This window comes from Astatotilapia calliptera, chromosome 15 (assembly GCF_964374335.1).
Source record: "Astatotilapia calliptera chromosome 15, fAstCal68.1, whole genome shotgun sequence".
In the NCBI taxonomy this organism is placed as follows: domain Eukaryota; kingdom Metazoa; phylum Chordata; class Actinopteri; order Cichliformes; family Cichlidae; genus Astatotilapia; species Astatotilapia calliptera.
This window is the reverse complement of record NC_137436.1, coordinates 20,908,623-20,929,219: the sequence shown is the minus strand read 5'-3', so window position 1 is coordinate 20,929,219 and position 20,597 is coordinate 20,908,623. Positions and strand designations below refer to the sequence as shown.

Here is a 20,597-nt window from a genome sequence, read left to right as displayed (position 1 = left end):
CTTAAAAAGAGGTTATACACACACAATACGGTAATGTTATGTTGAAGCACAGTACGTATCACTCCGCGAGGCTCCTGCCTACGATAGCTGTAATGCTCCGACAATCCATCAAGCGGTGCGGTTTCATAGCTTAGCAAAGTCGTACTAAAACATTTGACAGATTTTCGAGTGCCGTGTACGACATAAAATCGTTTCGAGGTCAGTAAACACAACCAGAATTCATACATAAGGCACACGGGATTATAAGGGGCACTGTCGATTTTCAGAAAAATCAAAGGATTGATTTTAAGTGTGTCGTATTTTCCAAAAAACGGTAATAACGACAGTCCGCTAGCATGCTCTACCAGAAATAGTGCTTTGTTGTGTATCTGACGGACGAAAGCCAAACCAGTTCCACACCACTGAAGTTGCAGCATTTTTACAAACCAATTCTGGTTCATCAGTTTCATTCAACAATTCGCTTTCGCCCTTCTCATTCTGCGTCGCCGCCATGTGCGTATGAAAACAAAGGCACTGCGCATGCGCGTTTTACCCATATTCTATGGCCATATTTCATTTTCTTATCGTTGCCCAACATTACACCGGTATTACCGTGAACGGTATGATATGGCCCAGCCCTATGCATGTGTTTATTAGTTTCAGTTTGTTTATAATTACCAGAATATGGAGTGTATGTGTAGACCAGATTTAAGAAGTTCAGACCAGGTAATACAATACAACTGCATGACTCACAGGCATCCCAGTATCAATAAACACATGCACTCACGAACACATAGGCAAAATACGCCCCAATGGACCATTTCAACCTGATCCCTGCCACTCTGAAAGTAAAACAAAGCAACCCTCAAAAAAGTCAACAAATTGCAGTATTATGATAATAAATCTCCAGTCAAATAGCTCAAAACTGCAAAGAAACATTTTCTCTTATGAACTACCACATCTTACAGACTTCAGGGCATTTGTACTTTGTATTTTAACATCTGACCTGATGCCATGCTTTGGCACGTCACCTGGCTCAAACAGGCTCTCCTCCACACCGTTCATATTAAGTGCTTTAAAAACCCCAACATAGCTAGATTTTCCCATTTAAATGCAGCTAGCCAAACAGCCACTTACTGCTACAGAGACAGACAGAACAGTGGACAGTACATAAAACTCATTGCTGCAGTCTGGGGCAGCACAAATGCGATCCCCTTAAACTGATTTTTAATTTTAGTGTCGTTATTTTCCTCTTCAGTATCAATGCTGTCTCTAGGTAGCTATAATAAACTAATCTAAGTCTATTAGCTGCAACCAACCAAGCACATGACACATGTTCCATACTGACAGAAGATGGCACGAAACATGTTTTTAAAACAGTTTTTAAGAGCAGAGCTCAATGGTGTAAATTAGCCTTTATATGTACAGCGTTTCATGTCCCCTATAAAGGTGTGGATGACTGGGCTGTTTATCTAATGGGCAGGAAAATCCATAGACTTCTGTTAAACAAGTAACTCTCATCGATTGCCTTTACTGTACGTTTACTGTATGACCAACTGAGCTTATATGTCACCAAAAAGAGGTTCTCTTTAAACCAGGAAAAACAGTGGTTATTATCTATATCTTTTCGCTGCCTCTAAGCTGTAAACAAAGTCTATCCATTATTTAAATATTAGTTTTGATGTTTTTTGTTTGTTTTTCTTAAACGCTGCAAAACAATAATAGTGAAATTCGCTACTTCCAGCCTCGTTTTGTTTTGACAATCTTGTTGGGCTTAATGTGCTGCCATGCTGGTGCCACACTCAGAGACCTCGAGCTGAATAACTGAGGCCTACGCTGAACTCCGTATACTTATGTGGGCTACATCTCGGTCAAATGAAGCACAGTTACAATGCTTTCACTTAGAACAAGACAAAGTCTGCAGCAGCAATACTACACGTACTACACAAACAGATTAGCAGCTATCACTGAGCACACTCAAGCAAAAACAAAGTAGTCAATTGCTCCATGCATGATAAGAAAAATCAAATGATTTTCCCCTAAAAATACCTGCAAAAGCTTACAAAGATATTATTTTAGGATTTGGAGAAAAGTAATCTGACAAATACACCTTGGTAAGCATAAGATCTCAGGCTACAAGAAAAAAAACAGCTTAATTCTTAAAGCCTATGCATAATAAGCCCTTGAGTCACGGCAGCTGCTTTGCATTTTCTTGCATTTTGTGTCTGAAAACAGTCAACTGGAAAACTTTAACTTGTTAACTTGGGATCTATGGAAATATCCATTGCCTCCCCTGCATGTAAAACAGATTTACACTCAAGGAGCAAAGCCCAATTCAGCCCTCTTATCACAGACTTCTGTTTACATATCAAAGACAGAACTCTTAAGGCACAATTTAGATGACTGTTTAAACACCATTTGTCAGTTACCATTGCAATAAAAGGTCAAATTTCAAAGTATTAATAAAGCTCAAATAGAATTTATGAGCAGCCTATTGTAATCCTAATATTTAAGGTAATCAGTAAATGATCAGCAACATCAGCTTAGCCTTAAGGTTTATTCACCGTAAGAATATCCATTTGAAAATAAATAACTATCAAACAAGCTGCCTTCAGTTTTTTACTAGGGGTGTTAACAACATCCAAACAGATTAAACACGATATAAATGCAGCATCATATCACAGCTCCCCGTGTGAAACTGTGAATGCCTGGAAATGCGTGAAACTTTGGTGAAAATTGGAATAATCAGAGACAATTCTGGGAACAAGTTTAGTGGAAATACATCACAATAATTAACTCTTTGTATTTTGATCATAATTAAATTTCAAGCAAGTGTGAAGCTGTGCCCATGAAGACAAACCTGCAGCATCCCAAGGATCAGTTTGAATTAGAGTTCAATGTACAGCTGACCCCTTGTAGAATATATCAACTTGGCAGTATTTCCCCCCATTAAGCATCATATTATGTTTGAAGCTACTTAAAATCTATATTTTTAGCTGAAATGTTTTTGCTTTGTAGTCAAGTGTATGGAATGGTAAATGGTAAATGGCCTGTATTTGTATAGCGCTTTACTAGTCCCTAAGGACCCCAAAGCACTTTACATATCCAGTCATCCACCCATTCACACACACAATCACACACTGATGATGGCAAGCTACATTGTAGCCACAGCCACCTTGGGGTGCACTGACAGAGGCGAGGAAGTCAAAGACTGCCAATTCAATTTCCAAATGCGCACCTCTGCTCACAATGGTGCGCATAACCCTAACTAGGGCTGCACGATTAATCGTTAGAAAATCGCGATCTCGATTCATACTTATGTGCGATCTCATTTCCAAATGACATTCCAATCCCATTAATTAATAAGTACAGAAACTGGCTTCAGTCCAGCTGGAGGCACAGCAGGGATCATCTTGCAAGGAGTATAAGGAGCTAAATAGGTAAACTAATCATTTACACGTGCTTCTAGAAAAAAAAACACCCCCACAGAGTACTGATAATGTGTCCAAACCAAAATAAAACAACACTTATGACCTTTGTTTTTTCCCGAAAAACACTAGAATTGATTATATGCATGATGACTGGTCAGTTAAGGATTTACGACAGGACACACTCCATCAATGGCATCATTGTCCAAACAATAACTAAAAGCCAGAATTAGTTAAAGGCAGTTAAACTACAACAGACCATGTGTGTATAGAAAGCAGCTGGTTGAAGGGGAAATTCTCTGCTTCTCACTTCATGTCTGAAACCAAAATACTGGATGCTGTGAAGCAGCTCATGGTGTTGTGACATCCCTAGTATTTAAGGAAAGTATTTCACAAAAAATGTTTGCTTCATTAAATTTACATTTTTTGGGCTACAGCTCCATAGGACCCTATTCATCCTCATGATCTCACAAGAGCTCCACATGAAACCGAACTCCAAAGAGTTTAATGTCTCAGCCTTGTGCCACATAATATTGGGTTAAGCTGTACTCTGAAGTGGAATTATAGTGCATGTCTATTTGCATGTTGTAACAATAAGCACAGGTAAGACGCTGACTGGCGAAAAAGTTGATGGAGTTTACAATGAAGGGGAAGAACAACATCAATGATTTAAAACTACATATGAAAAGCACATCAAACAGCTGAAGAGAACAGTTTTCACTGCTAGTCTTTTGACTTAAACACTTGGTTTAACACAAAGGACCAACTACAACACAAATACATGCAAGAGTAACCTAAATTACTAGCTGTTACACACATTTTTGAAATTGCACCTGATGACACCACACAGCTATAACCGACATTATAGACACTTTGAGGTTCTGCACAAGATTCAAGGCACAAGTTACAGGTAAACAAAGGCTTCAGGCTTCAGTGCTCATTTAGTTAAACTTTTCAAGTACTGGCACATGTTTCAGGCAATCAAAATGAATGAGAAGTCGATCAAGCATAGAAACAAGCATAACAAGCATTGAAAGTATAAATATGGGCCCATCCACAGGTTAGTGAAATCCTATGATGAATGGCATGTCGACACGTTGATGTTTTGAAACCTGACATGAACAGCAAGGGGTGGATATGACTGTGATGCACTCGCCACTGAGAATACAATCCTATTTTCTGACTCTTTATTTGACTATAAAGTATAAAATTAACTTATTTTAGTCAATATGAAACAAGCAACTGAACCAAGGAAGTTTACCAGTAAAGTGCTTACTGAGGTCACAGAGCAAGGGAACTCAAGGCATTTAAACTTCTATATAAACATTAACATTTATAAGTCATTTGGAAACCAGTCACTCCCCTGTTGAAACCTTGAAACCTGACACTGGCACAAGCCAGTGTACTCCTACTGCTGGTCCCAAGGCCAGATTAATGAGGAGGAATATATCAGGAAAAGCCTCTGGTGTAAAATTATTTCTCAATTAAACACATGGACCATCAAGAATAAGATTGTCATGACGGATCGGTTGGGTCCCAGGGTTAACAACAACCACCTCCGGTGCTGTTGGCCAACGCAATGCCAGTGAAAACTGTGCTGCTGTTGGCTAAAAACAAAGGGAGAATAGAGGGGGAAGGCATGTTAGGAGGCAGCAAGAGAGAAGGAAAAGCAGGAGTGTGGAAGTAAGAGTAGGGACTGTATCAGTCACAGTCCTTACACTTAAAGGGTGAGACCTGGCTGATATGATGGATAGCAGGAAAGTAGGAATATTGTGCATGCAGTAGACCAGGTAAAACGGAAGCAAACTGTTCTACCACAGTGTAGACAGAGTTTTGGACAAGAGCAAAGAGAAGATTCATAGATGTACAGAAGGAGGACATGCAGATATATGGCAGACAAGAAAAGAAGTCATCCCCTGTTGGTCATCGGAAAGAATGCAAGCTAAATAGTGAGAAAAAGTTTCCTCATATTCAGTCACACAAATTTGCACATTTGCTCATGTCTGCAGCATGTATACCTTCCACATTCACCCCTGAAAACAGAGCAATAGCTGCGTTATAATTGAAAATTATTATAATTTACCTAACAGTACAGTTCACAGTACCACATTTCATTTGGCACAACTTTAAACAGACTGCTTTTCCTGACACAATCCATTTGTGTCCACAGCTGGAATTCAACCACCAACCTCTGTTTGCAAAGCAAATGTGTAAACAGAGATCAAGTATAAGGCCAAAATGATCAACTCCACCACCAACCCTCTTCCAACAGCCTCCATATGTGGACTTATTCCCTCTGGAAAACGTGGATTTCGTGCTCACTAACGTGACACGAGTCCAAGGAAAGTTCATAGCCAGAAACAAAAAGTCAGTGGATTAAAGGGCTGTGACTATTTCACGAACTGCCGTGACAGGCAGACATGTTTATATTGTCTATGCTAACACGCAGCTAGCCTGGCTAAGTGCTGCTGCTATGACAATGGATACCGCCAATTGTCGGACACGCCCACCATCAAAGCCTGTAAGCCACGCTGATTTGTGAATCTGGCCTGAATGAACCATAGCGACACCTTGAGGCCGGCTCTACCATATTACATAAGACCTGCCTGATCTCGTTTCTTTGCAGGTGGCGGGGGAGTGAAGGAGGAGGGGAAAAGGAGTGAAAGAAAAAGCTCCGCGGAGCCTTGCACGTTATAAATCCCGCTGAGAAGATGGTGTCTGTGAAATTTAGTAACGTTATGTGGAAAAACCAAAAATGAGTCAGGCAAGTTTGGAGGCCCTGAGCGCACCCTGCGCTGCTGCAGCCACTTGAGTCAGGGTTTGTAGGGATGACATGTCATGCATTCACGGCGATGCTTACCTGTTCAGCCGTCCGTTCAGCTTGCAAACACTGAGACCTTGCTTCACGCTGGCTGATTAATTCCCAGGCAAACAAAAGAGTCAGTTTAGACTGTGTGCAAAGCAAGCCAGTTAGCTAACTTGGCTGACCAGCTTAACTTGCAGCTTGCTGGCGACCAGGATGGTCAGATGTCTGACTTTTTTATCCACTCTCACTTTGCACAGATAAATCTGCGCTTAACTGTGGCCACCATGTTATAAACACACTCAGGTTAAGATGGGTGACCCGGGGGAGTTGTATGTTAGCTGGCTCGCTATCAATTTAACGTCAGCTTATGTTGACAAACAAGCCTGCGTGCTTAAAATCACACACACACCACTCTGAGCCAGCTAACGCCAGGTTGCTAGCACGGTTAGCTTAGCCAGCTAAGTAGCTCCGCTAAATCCAAACCTCGCTCCGAAAATCCGCTCACCTCGCGTGCGACTTGTGTCCCGTCAGCAGCAGCAAACCGTAAGTAACTCCGAGAACCACTTGCGAAAGGTTTCTGCGTTTCAATGACGGCGCACTTGCTTTTGCTAGCCCGAGTTATCGCTTTGGTCTCTGCTCTCCGCCATTTCCAATCGCTCAACACAAACAAACAGGGCTGCTCGTGCGCGCGGAGCGTCGAGGCGCGCTCACGCCGAGGGCAGCGGGCAGACGCTTCCACAGTGCTGACAGAGGGGAGACCCGACTGTTGATTACATGTGATTAATGTGTCGCATGTGTCAGGGTGAATGTGCAGACATACAGCGTGTATTTAGCCACACCGCACCGAGTGACTGGAGGAGGGTGAGCACTGATGCTTTCTGGAAACTATTAGGCCTCCTAAATCCAGATGCCTTACACGCACTGTGCAAAATCCCTGATGTGTCATATATCTCGCCGGGGCGTTTTCAAGAAAACATGGTTTGGGAAGGGCAGGTAGAAAACATTGGGTCTCCTACAGAAAGCTGCACCAAGGCGAGAGAGTTCAAGCGTCATGGAATCTGGGAGTCACAAGTGATGGAAAGCTGGAGTGTGAGATAGATCTGCAGATTGGTACCTGTCAGGATTCTCAAGCAGTCATCATGGCAAAGAGATGAGTCGGATCTGGTTCGATGGACTGACTGATGGATGTCATTGATTTTCAGGTTCATGTGCAGCTCTGTGCTGTGTTTACAGAAAGTAGTACATTAAATACTTTGTACGTACACCAGTATAACTCTCCAGGTTAAGGAGGTGACCACTATGCTACAAGCTGGGAATTTTGCCCTTCCCCTGCTCTCTTCCACCTTTCCTGATAACCCTCAAAGGTGAAAAAAAAAATTTGTGAAAATGCTAAAGTTTTATCATCAAAATGTAGTTAAAGTTTAACAGTCTTTATTCAGATTAATACATGCAATTTTAGTGAATCCTATATTTTGATTTATCAGTATGTACATCACTCTAATTGTTTTGAAATTAATTATGAATTTCTTATATACCGATATACGGTTTTATTTTAATAATATAACTTCACCAATTCAGTGTATTAGTGGAGTTATACAAATAATAATAGGTAACTAAAGTTGGTATGTACGGTATACAGTACCAAGAACCATATCTGCATCCAAAATCGGGTGTAGTTGAAGTAGAAAGGTGTCAAATTACTTAAAATACAGGTACATTAAAACTGTACTCAACAGTTTACTCATAAAGCACCGTTTCAGCAAAAGAAAAAGTAATCTGAAGGTGTTTTATACTGTACAGAGAAAGACCCAATGAACAGACAGTCCCCTCAGCAAGCATTTGGCAATGATGGGAGGAAGAAAAAAAATCTGCAAACAGATTTACTATAAAAAAAAAATGTCAGATTTAGAAAAGAATAAATAAATAAATTAGGCAGTTAAATTTATCATAAGAAAAAAAACTTTACAAATTGACAGTATTTTTCACACATTTACAGGAAATAAAACAGGCAAATGTATGAAAAAATGGTAAATTTAAGAGATATATGTAAAGGGTAAAATCAGGTCAATTTCTTAAAAAAAATTACCAAAAGAAATACTGAGATAAAAGCTGACAGTCAAGAAGAAATAAACACTATGTGACAAAAAACTCTCAAATATATAAAATAAAAGTTAGAAAACAGCATTTTAGTGAAGGAGCCATACAAAGTTAATCACTTATTTGAGCTCCACTAATCAATAACTGATCGTAAATGTTGCTGGAAAACAGCGACACGTTTTCTTTGTTATCATTGAGCTTATCAGCAAACTGCATTTCCAATCTGGACTCCACTGGTCACTAAAAGTGCAACAGGAACACAACACACTGCGTACACGTTCAGTAATATGTATGGGTCGATGCCACCCCAACCCCCCTTCAGCACCGCTTCTGTTTTTGGTTCATTTGAACCAGATGACGGAGTTGCCCAACAAGTGAAAAATCACTGTAAGCATCTGCAGAAGCAGATCTGATTTGTCATTTGGCATCTTTAACTTAATTTTATATAAATGCTGATCATTATTTTGCTTTCGTTTCCACTCACATGAAAACACTGTCACAGAGACGTGCACGGACTTTGCTCTGTCAGAGCTCGCAGTTCATCTTCTGCTGTTTTCTGGCAAGTTTTGGAAACCACTGAGGCCAAATTTATAAATATAGCGTATATCCTCATCTCTATAAACTAACGCAGCAGCACAACACTCATCTGTTAAGTGTGCCTGTCATCCTGCCGCTCCTTTGAACTCTGGATGTTATGATAAAATTACAGTAGCGTGTTTAAGGCAGCATATTCTGGGAAATACACTGAAGTAATTACATTGTGTGTAATATGTTGATTGGTCACTCGCATACTTCAGAGTGCTTTTACTTCAGAGTTCAAGGTTATGAGTTATGAAAGCAGGCGTTTGGACACATGGAGTTCTAGACGTGGGATTTATTGTTGTTTATCTGTCTTTTATTGCCTTTTTCAAATGTAATAATGCCTGTTAAATGCCTCTTTACAGCGTGCCTGAAAGTAGTGGTGAAATCTGAAGATGAGTCACGCCTGGATTAAAACCATTTTTGTTATGCATTTACAGCCCAAGTTTATAATGTAAATGATCTACAGTTAATTTACTACTGCTGTGCTCGCAGTCGGCTCGATTCCAAGTTATTCTTCCTTTTTTTTAACGTCATGGCTGAGATCCCTGTTAGGAAAGAAAACAGGTTCCTAAAATATCCAGTGTCAAGCTTGATAGCCTCTCAGTGAAGCATAAATAAAAACAACTGACAGTGCGGCGCTAGCATGAATTATTTCTGAGTCTTTTTGGATAAAACTGCACGCGAGAGAAAGCGTATGTTTATGAACATCACAAACATCTGAAGTTTGTGTTAACACAACAGCAAAAAGAGCAGCTGAGAGGCTCTGCAGCAACTTTTGGTTTCTCTCAGACCTCTAGTTTATTGTCAGAGTGACTCAGTTAAGAGTTATTGTGAGCTTCTGACCACTTCTACATGTACTTTATGAGTGAAAACGCTAAGTTTGAACTGTACATTGTGTACAGGGTCAGAGGTGGACGGTTAGCGGTAGCTATTAACTGTCCTGCAGCTGCTCAGTTTCTGCATTGCCTGTATCAGATAAAAATATTTTAATTACTTTTTAAAAATGCTTGAAGTTCATTTTCTAATGATGTTCTATTGATGTTATTACGGGGATGTTATTAGGTCCATCGTCTACTTCTGCAGGTTGGAAAAACAGTAAACAGACGTGGGATAAGAAACAGGAGCGTATTCAAAATGAGAAATTACTTGATGTAAATATAATTTTTTTTACATTTTAATTTCTGCAGTTTTCAGGTGAGGAGTCTACAGTGTCCAAGGCTCAAGTGTTCTTTTTCTCTTTTGTCATCCATGAGGTTTGGCTCTTATTCGTCACCAGAGATGGGCAGTAACACATAATCTGATTACTTTTTTGAAGTAATGAGTAAAGTAATTGGATTACTGTTACTTTCCTGTAAGCACGCTGTGTTACTGCGTTACTAAACCGTGATTTTGCTTGCGAGAGTGTCTCAAATGATGTATGAGTGTGCGACGTCCGTGGCAGCAACAGACACCTGTGCAGATCAACGATGCATAATATGGAGTGCAGGAGAGAGTACGACCACGCAGCGTTTTAAGTGTGTACTGACATTACTTTGAGTTTGATTCGGTAAACAGTTACAAAAACATTAGCGTCCACTGTACACTCTGGAAGGGAAGAAACTAAGTAATAAAGTAATTAATTACTTTTGAAAATAGGCAATCGATAAGTAACTGGATTACTTTCTTGGAGAAGTAATCGGTAATTAGTAACTAATTACTATTTTTAAGTAACTTGACCAACACTGTTGGTTACACTGGGCGAGACGGTCAGCATGGAGTTCACTGTCAGCGTTTGGCAGCACACTGGCTGATGAAACTTTACAGACAGCTTTGAAGTAACGTATAAATCTAAAGGCAGCAGACATTTACTTAATTTCTTACTTAGTATAGAACATAAAAACAACTAAAACAAACAAGAAAATATAGTTGTTGTTTTTTTCAAATTTATAACAAAAAATGTCAGAAAAAATCTAAATGTATAGAAAAAAAATCTACAATCAAAAGATTCACATTTCTGAGAAAAGAAATCTCAAATTCAGTGGTAAAATATTACAAATTTACAAGAAAAAAGGGCAAATTTCTGAGAGTCCTTTTTAAAGCTTCAGCTTTGTGTGTCAAGATTTGCTGGATCTCATTTGTGATTTCCAGTAATAATAATAATCATTTTAAAAGAAGCCAGGCTTTGTGGGACAATTTTATAGAGAAAATTTATATTAATTTCTTTAAAAAAAAAAAACTTTATGCTTGCATTTATTTCTGTGTGAGGTTCCAAGTTATTCAGTGTGTTTATTATAAAATGCAAGTGACTGATTATGGGGGAAAAAACAATCAAAAAATCGAATTCATATTAAAACAACTTACCTGAAATGGTCATTTTTATTTAGTTTCATACGTTTTTGTTTCTGGTATCCATTAGACTGAAATAAACAGATTAAAACTCAGGCCAGAAAGAAACAGGCTTTCAGATTGTTTTTAAACGATTAAAGGAAATTCTATGATATTATGAGACGGCTCCAGGAAATTATGAAAGCACTTGTTGCTACTTTCTCATATTTAATCAATCAAATAACTGCAAGAGAAATAAACTGACCTGCAGTGTGTACAGAGAGGTTGATTCAGAGTTGCTTAATCTTGCTACAATGACTCATTAACAATGAACAGGTAGTGCAGGGCCTCATAGAAGTAAAGTGTGATTGGACACACACTCTGAACCTTATCGGCTCATTAAATGTGAGCTGATAACTTGGCCAGCTGTTAGGTCAGTTTATAGATTAAGCAGATGAGATAAATTTAAATTCTTGGATTCTTTCTTCTTCTGTTTCTTTTTTAAATCCCAGGCTCTTTGGTGACTTGAGGACTCTGACTTTTACCCGGTAACATCTGGGATGGGCTCCAGTTGTGACATGAATTTAGATAAAAGAGTGTAAAACAGATAAATATTGTTCAAATCTTCCGGTGAAACATCAGCTGGCAAGAGCTCCAGTTATAAAACAGTGCAGGCATGTAAATCCACACTCATCAGTATAGCGGCATAAATTTCATCTTCAAACAGAGGATTCACAATATGATAACATACACCTGAGTTACACTGCATTAAACAGGAATGGTTTATTTAGATGAGCAATGAGAACCAGCTGGGGGTGAGATAAGGGACTTTTGTTGGCGTCTCATTTAGCTTTTACATCACAAACGAATGAACACAGCTTTTGTATTTTGTAAAACATCAGAACAAATAAACCCAGATTAGCAGACAGTATTTCAGATTTTAATTCTGGACAGAAAAGGGTGCAGTGCCCACTGTCCATTTTGCAGACTGCAATTTAAAATAAAAACGAGTGTCCGGATGGAGAGTGTCTCAGCGAGGCGGCGGTGTTTGGAGGGGAAGTCATTTGAAGAGTTTGAACTTGCGCATCAGTGGCTGGACAGTCTCTTTTGGATACGGCTTCAGGGCTAAACACGTGGGGATGTTCTCAGGCTGTTCGATCCAAAGCTTGTGGGAGACACCAGCCTGCGTCAGAGACTCAGACAGACCAGAGAGGGCAGCCTCGTCTGGAGCCTGGAGACAAAAAAAGCATACTCTCACTGATGACTGCAACAGATTCCTGCAATGAAGGACAGAGTTCTGGGAACAAAACACTGCAGGTCTGTCCAAACAAGAGGCTGAGACAGTACATCTATTTCTATATGCACCACTTTGTTTGTCCTAACAGGCTTTGGTGGGTTTAATAAAGCAGCCCAGTAAAAACAATAGACAACAGCTGTTAAGAGTAATACACCAGCACAATGCTTTCCTTTTAAATGTAAAGGGGAACATCTTGAAAGCTGAAAACAGGCAAAATGAAAGACACCCCTTGCCAGTCTCTTAAAAATGTAATATCATATTATGTTTATAGGGAATAAATCAGCACTCTGACACTTCTGTTAAAAGTGAAGTGCAATTTAAAAATATATATATTTTAATTGAAAAACTGGGAGAAGTTAATAATAACACAACACACTGTAAAGCCTCCTATTGGGCCGAAGTGGACCTTTCACTGGCTTTGGCCTCTGTGTTTGACAGCCCTGCTTCTGAGGAGAAAAATCTCTTATTGCGAACTTCTACTTGAAATTACAGACTTTAAAAGTCTAATGAATTACAGGGAAAATGTATCTGCTAGCGCATAATTTATCACCGTATCGTAATGTGTAGGACTGGTCTTTTAATTCGGCGCTCAGCTTGATCACTCTGATATTATTATTTGTTAAAATGAAGGGTTTTAAATGCTGCTAGAGAAGCAATGACTGTGAATAATAGCCATAAATCGATATTATATAGAAATTTACTGCTGCTGCTGATTTCAAATAAGAATGTCGACTTATAACATCTCCGTATTTAATCTGTATCGGGCGATGAACCCGCAATATGCTCCAAGAAGCTAAAGTAGCGAATTTCTGAACAGAGTTTGGCACGGCTGTCTTACCCCCAGCACCACCTTGTGCATGGAGTCCAGCTCGGACAGGTAGCGCTGTGTGTCCGGATCTCCGTAGTGCAGGTGGATGGCGGCGGTAGCGGCGTGGCAGGCCTGAGTTATCACGGCCCCCAGGGGCCAGGACAGTTTATGAACCAGATCCGAGCGGACCACTACGTACTGGACCAGCCGGCCGGGAGACCCGGCTCCTGACGCCGCCATCTTTAGCCCGGACAGGAACTCATGCTCTGTTTATTTTCCGGGTCAAACTGTTAATAACGTGTTATGAGCAGCACTACCGCCCTCTAGCGGTCACTGTTAAGACTCCATAGTGTAGCAGCCTGTTCGTTTGGTATATGTAAGATTCTATGGTATTTATGATTGCATTAACAAGGAAACAGCTGGGTAAACACCACAGATTTTTCCCCTTTTCTACCACACCTTATATTTCTTATTTTTCCACTTTATTTTCACCTTCTTTCTTCTCTCTAAACATAAATCATAATCCTACTCATCATAAATATATATTTATAAAAACACTACAAACCATTTTATCTGTATACATATAAGAATGTGTTCTTCCTTCACCTTATCCCATTTATTTGTCCATCAAATTTCAAATGCATATACAACTGTCTGCAGATGAGCTCACGTAAATTGTGTCAATTACTTCTGTAAATAGTAAAGCCTCCTGTGATTTGATCAATTTAGCAGAAATTCAAGCTGCCAAAAACAAAATTCATAGAAACATGTTTAAGTAATAAATGATTTTAAATAACTAAGTAGATTTGGGAGCACAGGAGGACAGTAGCTACTTCTACTGACTGTTGGGAAGTTTTTGATGAACAGCCTCATTTTAAAGCGATGTTTGGCACAGCTGCATCATAAAGCCCATAAAGCTGCTCTGCTGATGATGTGATCTCATATCTCCAGTGAGCACAACAGTGTTCAAGACAACCTTTACGTCTACTTTTAATTTCTACTGAAAAGTATTTGTCTGTAGAGTCCTGCCCCCAGCATGAGGGAGTGTGTTGTGTTGTTAGACCAAACAACGCAATGCATACATGTTAGGATAAATCTGTGTCTAGGCTTTGGAGCACAGTGTAAGGGTGTGAGGGTGGGCTCCAGGAGGAGCAGGATAAACACTCGCGGGTGTGTTGTTGACAGCTGTGTTGTTCATAGTGAGTTATTTAAGATGCGCAAACCTTCTGCCCCAGTGCAGCACAAGCTCTTAATGAAGCAGTCGTTCCACACGTCACATTGAACTGACATGTCGTTAAAATGAAGCTCTGAACTGAGGATGTCTCATTCGCTTTATAACTCGTTGCCTCGACTCCTCGCCTCTCTTCCTTTCACCCCAATCAGCCCTGTGTATTTAGAGTACCGTCTCTTCCTCTGCTTTTCCATCTGTTTCCCCTCACTCCTGTATTAATTCAACAAAAACTAAAAGCTTTTGTTTTCTTTTTTTATACCTCATAACAAAATAAGTTAACTTCAATAATGGAAAAAACCCCACAAATCACCAGTTCATTAAAAAAAGACAAGCAAACGCCAGTAAATGTCACAATAATAATTTATTAAGCATACACATTATAATATAAATATAAAATATGCTATTTTTGATTTTAAAATTGGTGAGACATCATTATATCTGTGTTGAGACAGACGACCATACAAACAGGTTTTAATATTCTACCAAAATCGGCTGAAACTTCTATGCAGCTGTAACAAACTCGCCATGATGGTGCCGTCCTAAAATCAGAGCCTGTATTCACGGAGCACGCCAGAGAAGTGTAACTGATCTAGGATCAGGTCCGAAGTTAATGTCACCATAAATGAGGAGGCGAACTGGTCTTAGATCAGCCCTCCTAGTCTAAGATGCTGTATGCAGTGGGGCCCACGTACAAAGAGAGCACAATTACCTACCGTATAATTCTTTATATATAGTTCTTACTGTAGTCCAACAATGGCAATTAGCAGCATGAAAATGCACCACTCATATTTTATTCTAGTTCCAAAAAACTGCAAAATAAGTCGAAGAGTAAAGGAATGAAATAAACATCAAACATACGGATGATCATTGTCACTGTACTACGAGAGAAACTCCTCCACAGTGAAACAATCAGAGAGAATCAAACAATCAAATCAGATCGGAGCGATGACATTTGATGTCGCGGTCGGGTTCAATTCACTTTGGTCTCGGTCAACGGCAGGAAGTGGAAAATCGTGGCGTTTCTCCCAGAAGTGGAAATCAGCGACATCAGGTTCTGTGCGTTTGATCGACACGTCGAGGAGAAGCGATTCTCAAACCAGGATTTACAGTTTCGGTCGACTGATTCCAAAGTGGATTGATCCCCGAACCGATCAATGACGATAAATAACAAATAGTTTGAAGATTTTTTCCAGTTTTTTGTTTGTTTTTTTTCATCGGTTTTTTCTTTTTCTTTTTTTTAAAAGTTCGGTTGACATGCTGAATCGTTGTGTTTGCAGGTCTGTGGTCGATCAAAAGGAAAAGTATTGGGCGAACCACTCCTGGCGCTGAGCGTCCGGGGAGTCGATGGCAGAGTCCTTTGTTTCAGGAGGGCTTCAGGACGGACACACACAAACAGAAAGTTAAGGAAAGAGAAGTGAGAGGCTGATCGCTCAGCTCGTTTAGTCTTAAACATAAAGGGGTGAAAAGCACAAGCTTCACTTTAACGCTCTCCGATTTTTTCACACCGAAAGTCGATGTGTTTTTATAATAATCCAACTTTAGCCTCAAATGATGACTTTCTGATTGAAAAGAAAATGATGCTCTAATGCTTTCATCTCTCAGGAAAATATAGGTTCAGCTGAGCGGCCTTCCTCCAGCGAAGCTCCACAATCTGATCCAAAGCTAAAAACCTTTTTCCTTTTTTGCCTCCAAAATCAAAAACAAACATTCACACTCTGTTGATATTAACATGCAGAAAGAGCGGGGGACACACATTAACAACTGTGTGGAAGATGTTTGTTTTAGTACTTCGTCCGGTCTAAATACTGAAATAAATCAAACTGAGCTCTGCATCTAAAACATCAGTGACTGTGTGGTTTTGTGGAGGTTCATGCGAGACACGGTGTAGATGTTAATTTTGGACGTATTTTCCTAACTATTACAATAAATAGCCCAAAGCAGCCTCTGTGTTAGTTTGTGAACATGAGCTAGTGACGGAGCATTACCAAAGCCGATCTAACCCTACATGTAACGGGATGCCCGCCTGTGCACATGTCTTCATTGTAACCAGTGATGTAACAGATGAGTTCAGCCAGTTCTTTAGTTACCACATTCCCTCCTTCCTATTGGTTGTTGTGTCGCCTGATCCTGACTTCTCCTGCTGTGTCCAATACTACGTGTGTTTTTATGTGTGTTATTTTCACTGCAGTGGCAGATTGTCGTTTACATGTTTGTTTTTAGAAAATAAAATTATTTAGACAGAAAGATAAGGGGGAATTCTGTTTCTCCTCAGACAGACCAGCTAAACTTTTTTACTATCATGAATCAATAATCATTAATATTACTGTTAATTTAGCTGTTTGTGTGTCTACCTCTGATGCTTTGAGAAAATGTAACTGGGGTTTTGACCTTTTTCCACACTCCACTGGTGTTTTTGTGTGATTTAAGTTTGAAATCTGAGCGTTTGAATGTGTAATTTTCTTTTCTGTCCACAGGGGGCAGCATAACCACAAGATTCAAGATGAGCCACGCCAGTGTTTGTCCTTCTCCGCTCTCCATTACAGCTGATTGAATGACTACTCTCCTGTGCAGCCTTTGGAAAGTAACCACGCGCAATGTTTTATCTCTAAGTAAAGGTTTAGTGAAGTTCACACAGTCCTTTGAAGTGAATAGATCTTTTAAAGAGTATTCCCCGTTTAGCAAAACTGTTAAAAACACATGGCTGTAGCAGCGCCGTCCCTCATCACCATGAGAACGGTTTAATTTGGCTCCTCAAAAAATCATATCACGATGCTGCTGCAGTAAATCATCACTAGAGCCTCAAAACAGCTGAAAATAGTTACAAAAATGGAACAATTTCATCCTGTCTGAATAAGATTTTCTGATAGACCTTAAAAGCTATTTTTTTGGATGTTATTTGCCTTTAGATGCTTCAATAATGTAGAGATCTGGGCTCAGGGGAGGCCAGTCCATGACCGATAGAGTTTATTATGTTGTTCTATCCAGGATTGCTTTGACTGCAGTGGGATCACTGTCATGCAAAACGAAATTTTGTAATGTTTGGCAAACTGTTATTTTTTGGGCATTTTATAGATTCATTAAAAGAAATATAAAGAAAGGGAACAATTATGTATTTTAGTGACAGGCTACTAGTAACAAAGTGTCTAAAGACACAATTTAAAATGGGTTCTTTGCTTGTCATGTGCACACACTGGTTTATCTCTTGAGTTTTTTTTATTCATTTATTGAATTTTATTGTTTTATTTATATTTTGATATTGCTAGGGATGATGCAATGATCGGGGACCATTCTTAATTTCGTTGTTCTCGTGACAATGACAATAAAGTTTCTGATTCTGATTCTGAGTTGATGGTTTTTTATGCTTGAATGATTCATAGATCAGTAACAAACAAAAACCATTTTTTGAAGCAAATAACGAGAAATGAAAATGGCTTTTGCATCTTTTTTTTACCTATTCATGCTTGTCTGGATGAAAAAACAACAACGTGATGCTTCCCCACTTCACTGCCTGTTATTGTATGGCTACTACACCATATTTGAAAACTAGGCACCAAAGTTAAAACTACATTCTGAAACTGTAATACTTTTAAACTTCAAACAGCTATTGGACTGAATCGGAGGTTTTTGTGTGTCTCTGTTTTCTTCCGCATCTTAAAGGGAAGTACAGATTCAGTTGAGCAGCCTCTCTTCAGTGGAAGCTGAAAAATCAGATTCAAAGCTCTGAAGCCTTTGTTTTTTAAAAGATACAATTATTTGTCTTGAAATCAAAGTTTCACACAGGAGTTTGGACACAGCTCTGCATCTATAATATTAGTAATTGTGTGGATGAGTGTTTATGCAAGATATGGTGTAGACGTTAAATTCTGAATTCTTTGGAAGTATTTGAGTTTAACAAAAAATAAAAAGCCCAAAGCACCCTTTGTGTTGCTTTGTGAACACGAAATTGTGATGGACCATTAAGAAGGAAAATCTAACCCTAGAAGTAACAGGGTAACTGTCTGTGAAACGCACAAACTGTCATGTAATGCACTTTCTATGAAAATGTCACAACATTTGCTTCTTCCTATTTTTGTGTCTCTGAAGCACTTCCAATGTTTCTACCGCCCTGCGATGCATTTTAATCCTACGGCTGTGTTCACATTATAAAGGATGGGTGTAGCCACTGTGGCATCACCCATTGGCTAGTAAAGTCCGATTAAAGAAGCCTAAAGTTGTTTACGCTAATGCTTATTAATCATTGTGATTAAAAAGCCTCCTCTCTGACTCTAATATTGACCACAGTTCACAAAACAAGGTTAACATCATTTCCAGTATGACCTTAACATTGAATTATTCTTTATACTATTTATTTTTTGTTACTCTCTCACTGATAAATTCAAAACTGCTGCAAAACAGTAGCCAGAAATGCACAAAATGAACCGATGGGACTGAACAGGCCAATCACAAGCTGTGGGTTGCGTCGATTCGATGTTTAATAGCTTTTTTTTAAAATGAGGGGCAGGTTTTGGTGTAGGATTCCCGCTGAAACAACTTGGGGATTAAGCTCAACTTTTCAGATTCTTAAGCTTTGTGCATCTTTTATATTGTCTTTGTCACATTTTAAAAGAGCACTGATGGGCTGAGCTTGGTGAGTATATGTGTGTTAAAATACTTTAAGAGGTTAGTTTCCTCAGCAGGTAACTCTATAACACTAAATTACTTTAAATTGGCATTATCCAATGATTTAAAGTCTATTCTTTTCCAGGAGAATGCCAATCGCGGCTGGAATTTATATGATCTAATCAAGCTGCAGTTCCTTCCTGACTCACGTCCTCAGAGGGGAAACACACCGTTCCCCAAAGTTTGAACTAATTAGTGTGTGCATCTATTAAAAACAAACACCTATCGGAGCCACTTCTGTTTCTTAATGGGCTACTTCTTAAACAAACAGTCCCATAACCCCGGGGCGATGCTAAAATTTTACGAGGGTATTTTTTTGTTATTTTACTTTCTCCCAAAAAGACCTCCCTTATATTTGCTTAGCCTAATAAATCTTGTTTATGCTGCGCACAGTCACAGTGCAGACTCAAGGCGTTCTGTTTTACCACAAATTCATAAAATATTCATGTTAATGTATAATTTGTGCTCACGGTCATCTCATATTAAACACCCTCAGAGTCTGTATTCTCAGTGTGTGCACTGACTGACAGAATCACGAGGCGATCAGAGGATTTTAAAGATAATTTTCAGGAAGCTTTGATGCAGGAAGTGCAGCTTTCTGTTCGCAAGAAGAAAAGGAGAAAAGAGAGGTGAAATGTGGTGGCATGAAACCGTGAGCAGAGAAGCTGGATGACTTGCAGGAGCAGGGCAGGAAATACGATGGAGAGGAGATGAAAAGAGATTGGCAGAGCATGAGAAGATGAATCAAGGTCAGAGGAAGAAGTAAGAAGAGCGAGAGGAGCGTATCAGATTGAAGGAGGGAGTCTATCCATTGTACGTGACAGCAGAGAGAGGATGTGGCCTCTCTTTGCATTTGCACAAATACTGGACATTGAGGGGGAAACAGAGGGCTAGAAACTCAGCAGGCTTTTACAAATGTGTGCACTTCACCTGCCTACCTTATTTTTTAAGGGATCAAGGTGCAGTCATATCATCTGCAGCTCAAGTGTTTAAGATTTGGTCTTTCAGTTGTACATTTCAATCATGTAGATCAGCGGTCCCCAACCCCCGGGCCTCGGACCGGTACCGGTCCGTGAGTCGTTTGGTACCGGGCCGCGAGAGTTGAGGCTCAGGTGTGAAATGTATGGTTTTCAGGGTTTTTATCAGTTTTCAGCGTTATTTTGTTATCGTTTTTATCGTTTACTCGGTTTTCCTGGGTCTTTTCACTAGTTTTATTTTGTTGTATTTATCCGTGACACCTTAAAGGCCGGTCCGTGAAAATATTGTCGGGCATAAACCGGTCCATGGCGCAAAAAAGGTTGGGGACCGCTGATGTAGATTACTTCAATTTGCATTGTTTGCACTTTGTTTACTTATCTATATGTTTATATCAAAACTATTTAATTTAAAATATAATTTTTTTTACT

The 20,597-nt window shown here is 39.5% G+C and overlaps 3 protein-coding genes across 8 annotated transcripts in view; all 3 read right to left on the bottom strand.

Moving 5' to 3' along the window:
- ncoa1 (nuclear receptor coactivator 1) overlaps window positions 1–6,896 on the bottom strand; it is a 93,810-nt gene extending 86,914 nt beyond the window's left edge. For 3 of the 4 annotated variants that reach the window (XM_026193784.2, XM_080289867.1, XM_080289868.1), the window contains exon 1: window positions 6,719–6,896. The gene's annotated coding sequence lies outside the window, so the exon portion shown is untranslated. Of the gene's footprint in view, window positions 1–6,267; window positions 6,320–6,718 lie in introns of all 4 variants that reach the window. The other variant, XM_026193785.2, reaches the window with a different exon arrangement.
- Window positions 6,897–11,954: 5,058 nt separating this feature from the next.
- On the bottom strand, window positions 11,955–13,594 carry ptrhd1 (peptidyl-tRNA hydrolase domain containing 1). The gene is made up of 2 exons (XM_080289869.1): window positions 13,332–13,594; window positions 11,955–12,427 (listed from the first exon to the last, which is right to left on the bottom strand). Exons 1-2 carry the CDS (start codon window positions 13,539–13,541, stop codon window positions 12,257–12,259), a joined length of 381 nt encoding a protein of 126 aa, XP_080145995.1. The 5' UTR covers window positions 13,542–13,594; the 3' UTR covers window positions 11,955–12,256.
- Window positions 13,595–14,874: 1,280 nt separating this feature from the next.
- fam184ab (family with sequence similarity 184 member Ab) overlaps window positions 14,875–20,597 on the bottom strand; it is a 223,645-nt gene continuing 217,922 nt past the window's right edge. For all 3 annotated transcript variants that reach the window (XM_026194482.2, XM_026194487.2, XM_026194483.2), the window contains one exon: window positions 14,875–15,903. In XM_026194482.2, the coding sequence (XP_026050267.1) occupies window positions 15,822–15,903 (82 nt within the window). In that variant the 3' untranslated portion in view covers window positions 14,875–15,821. The remainder of the gene's footprint in view (window positions 15,904–20,597) is intronic.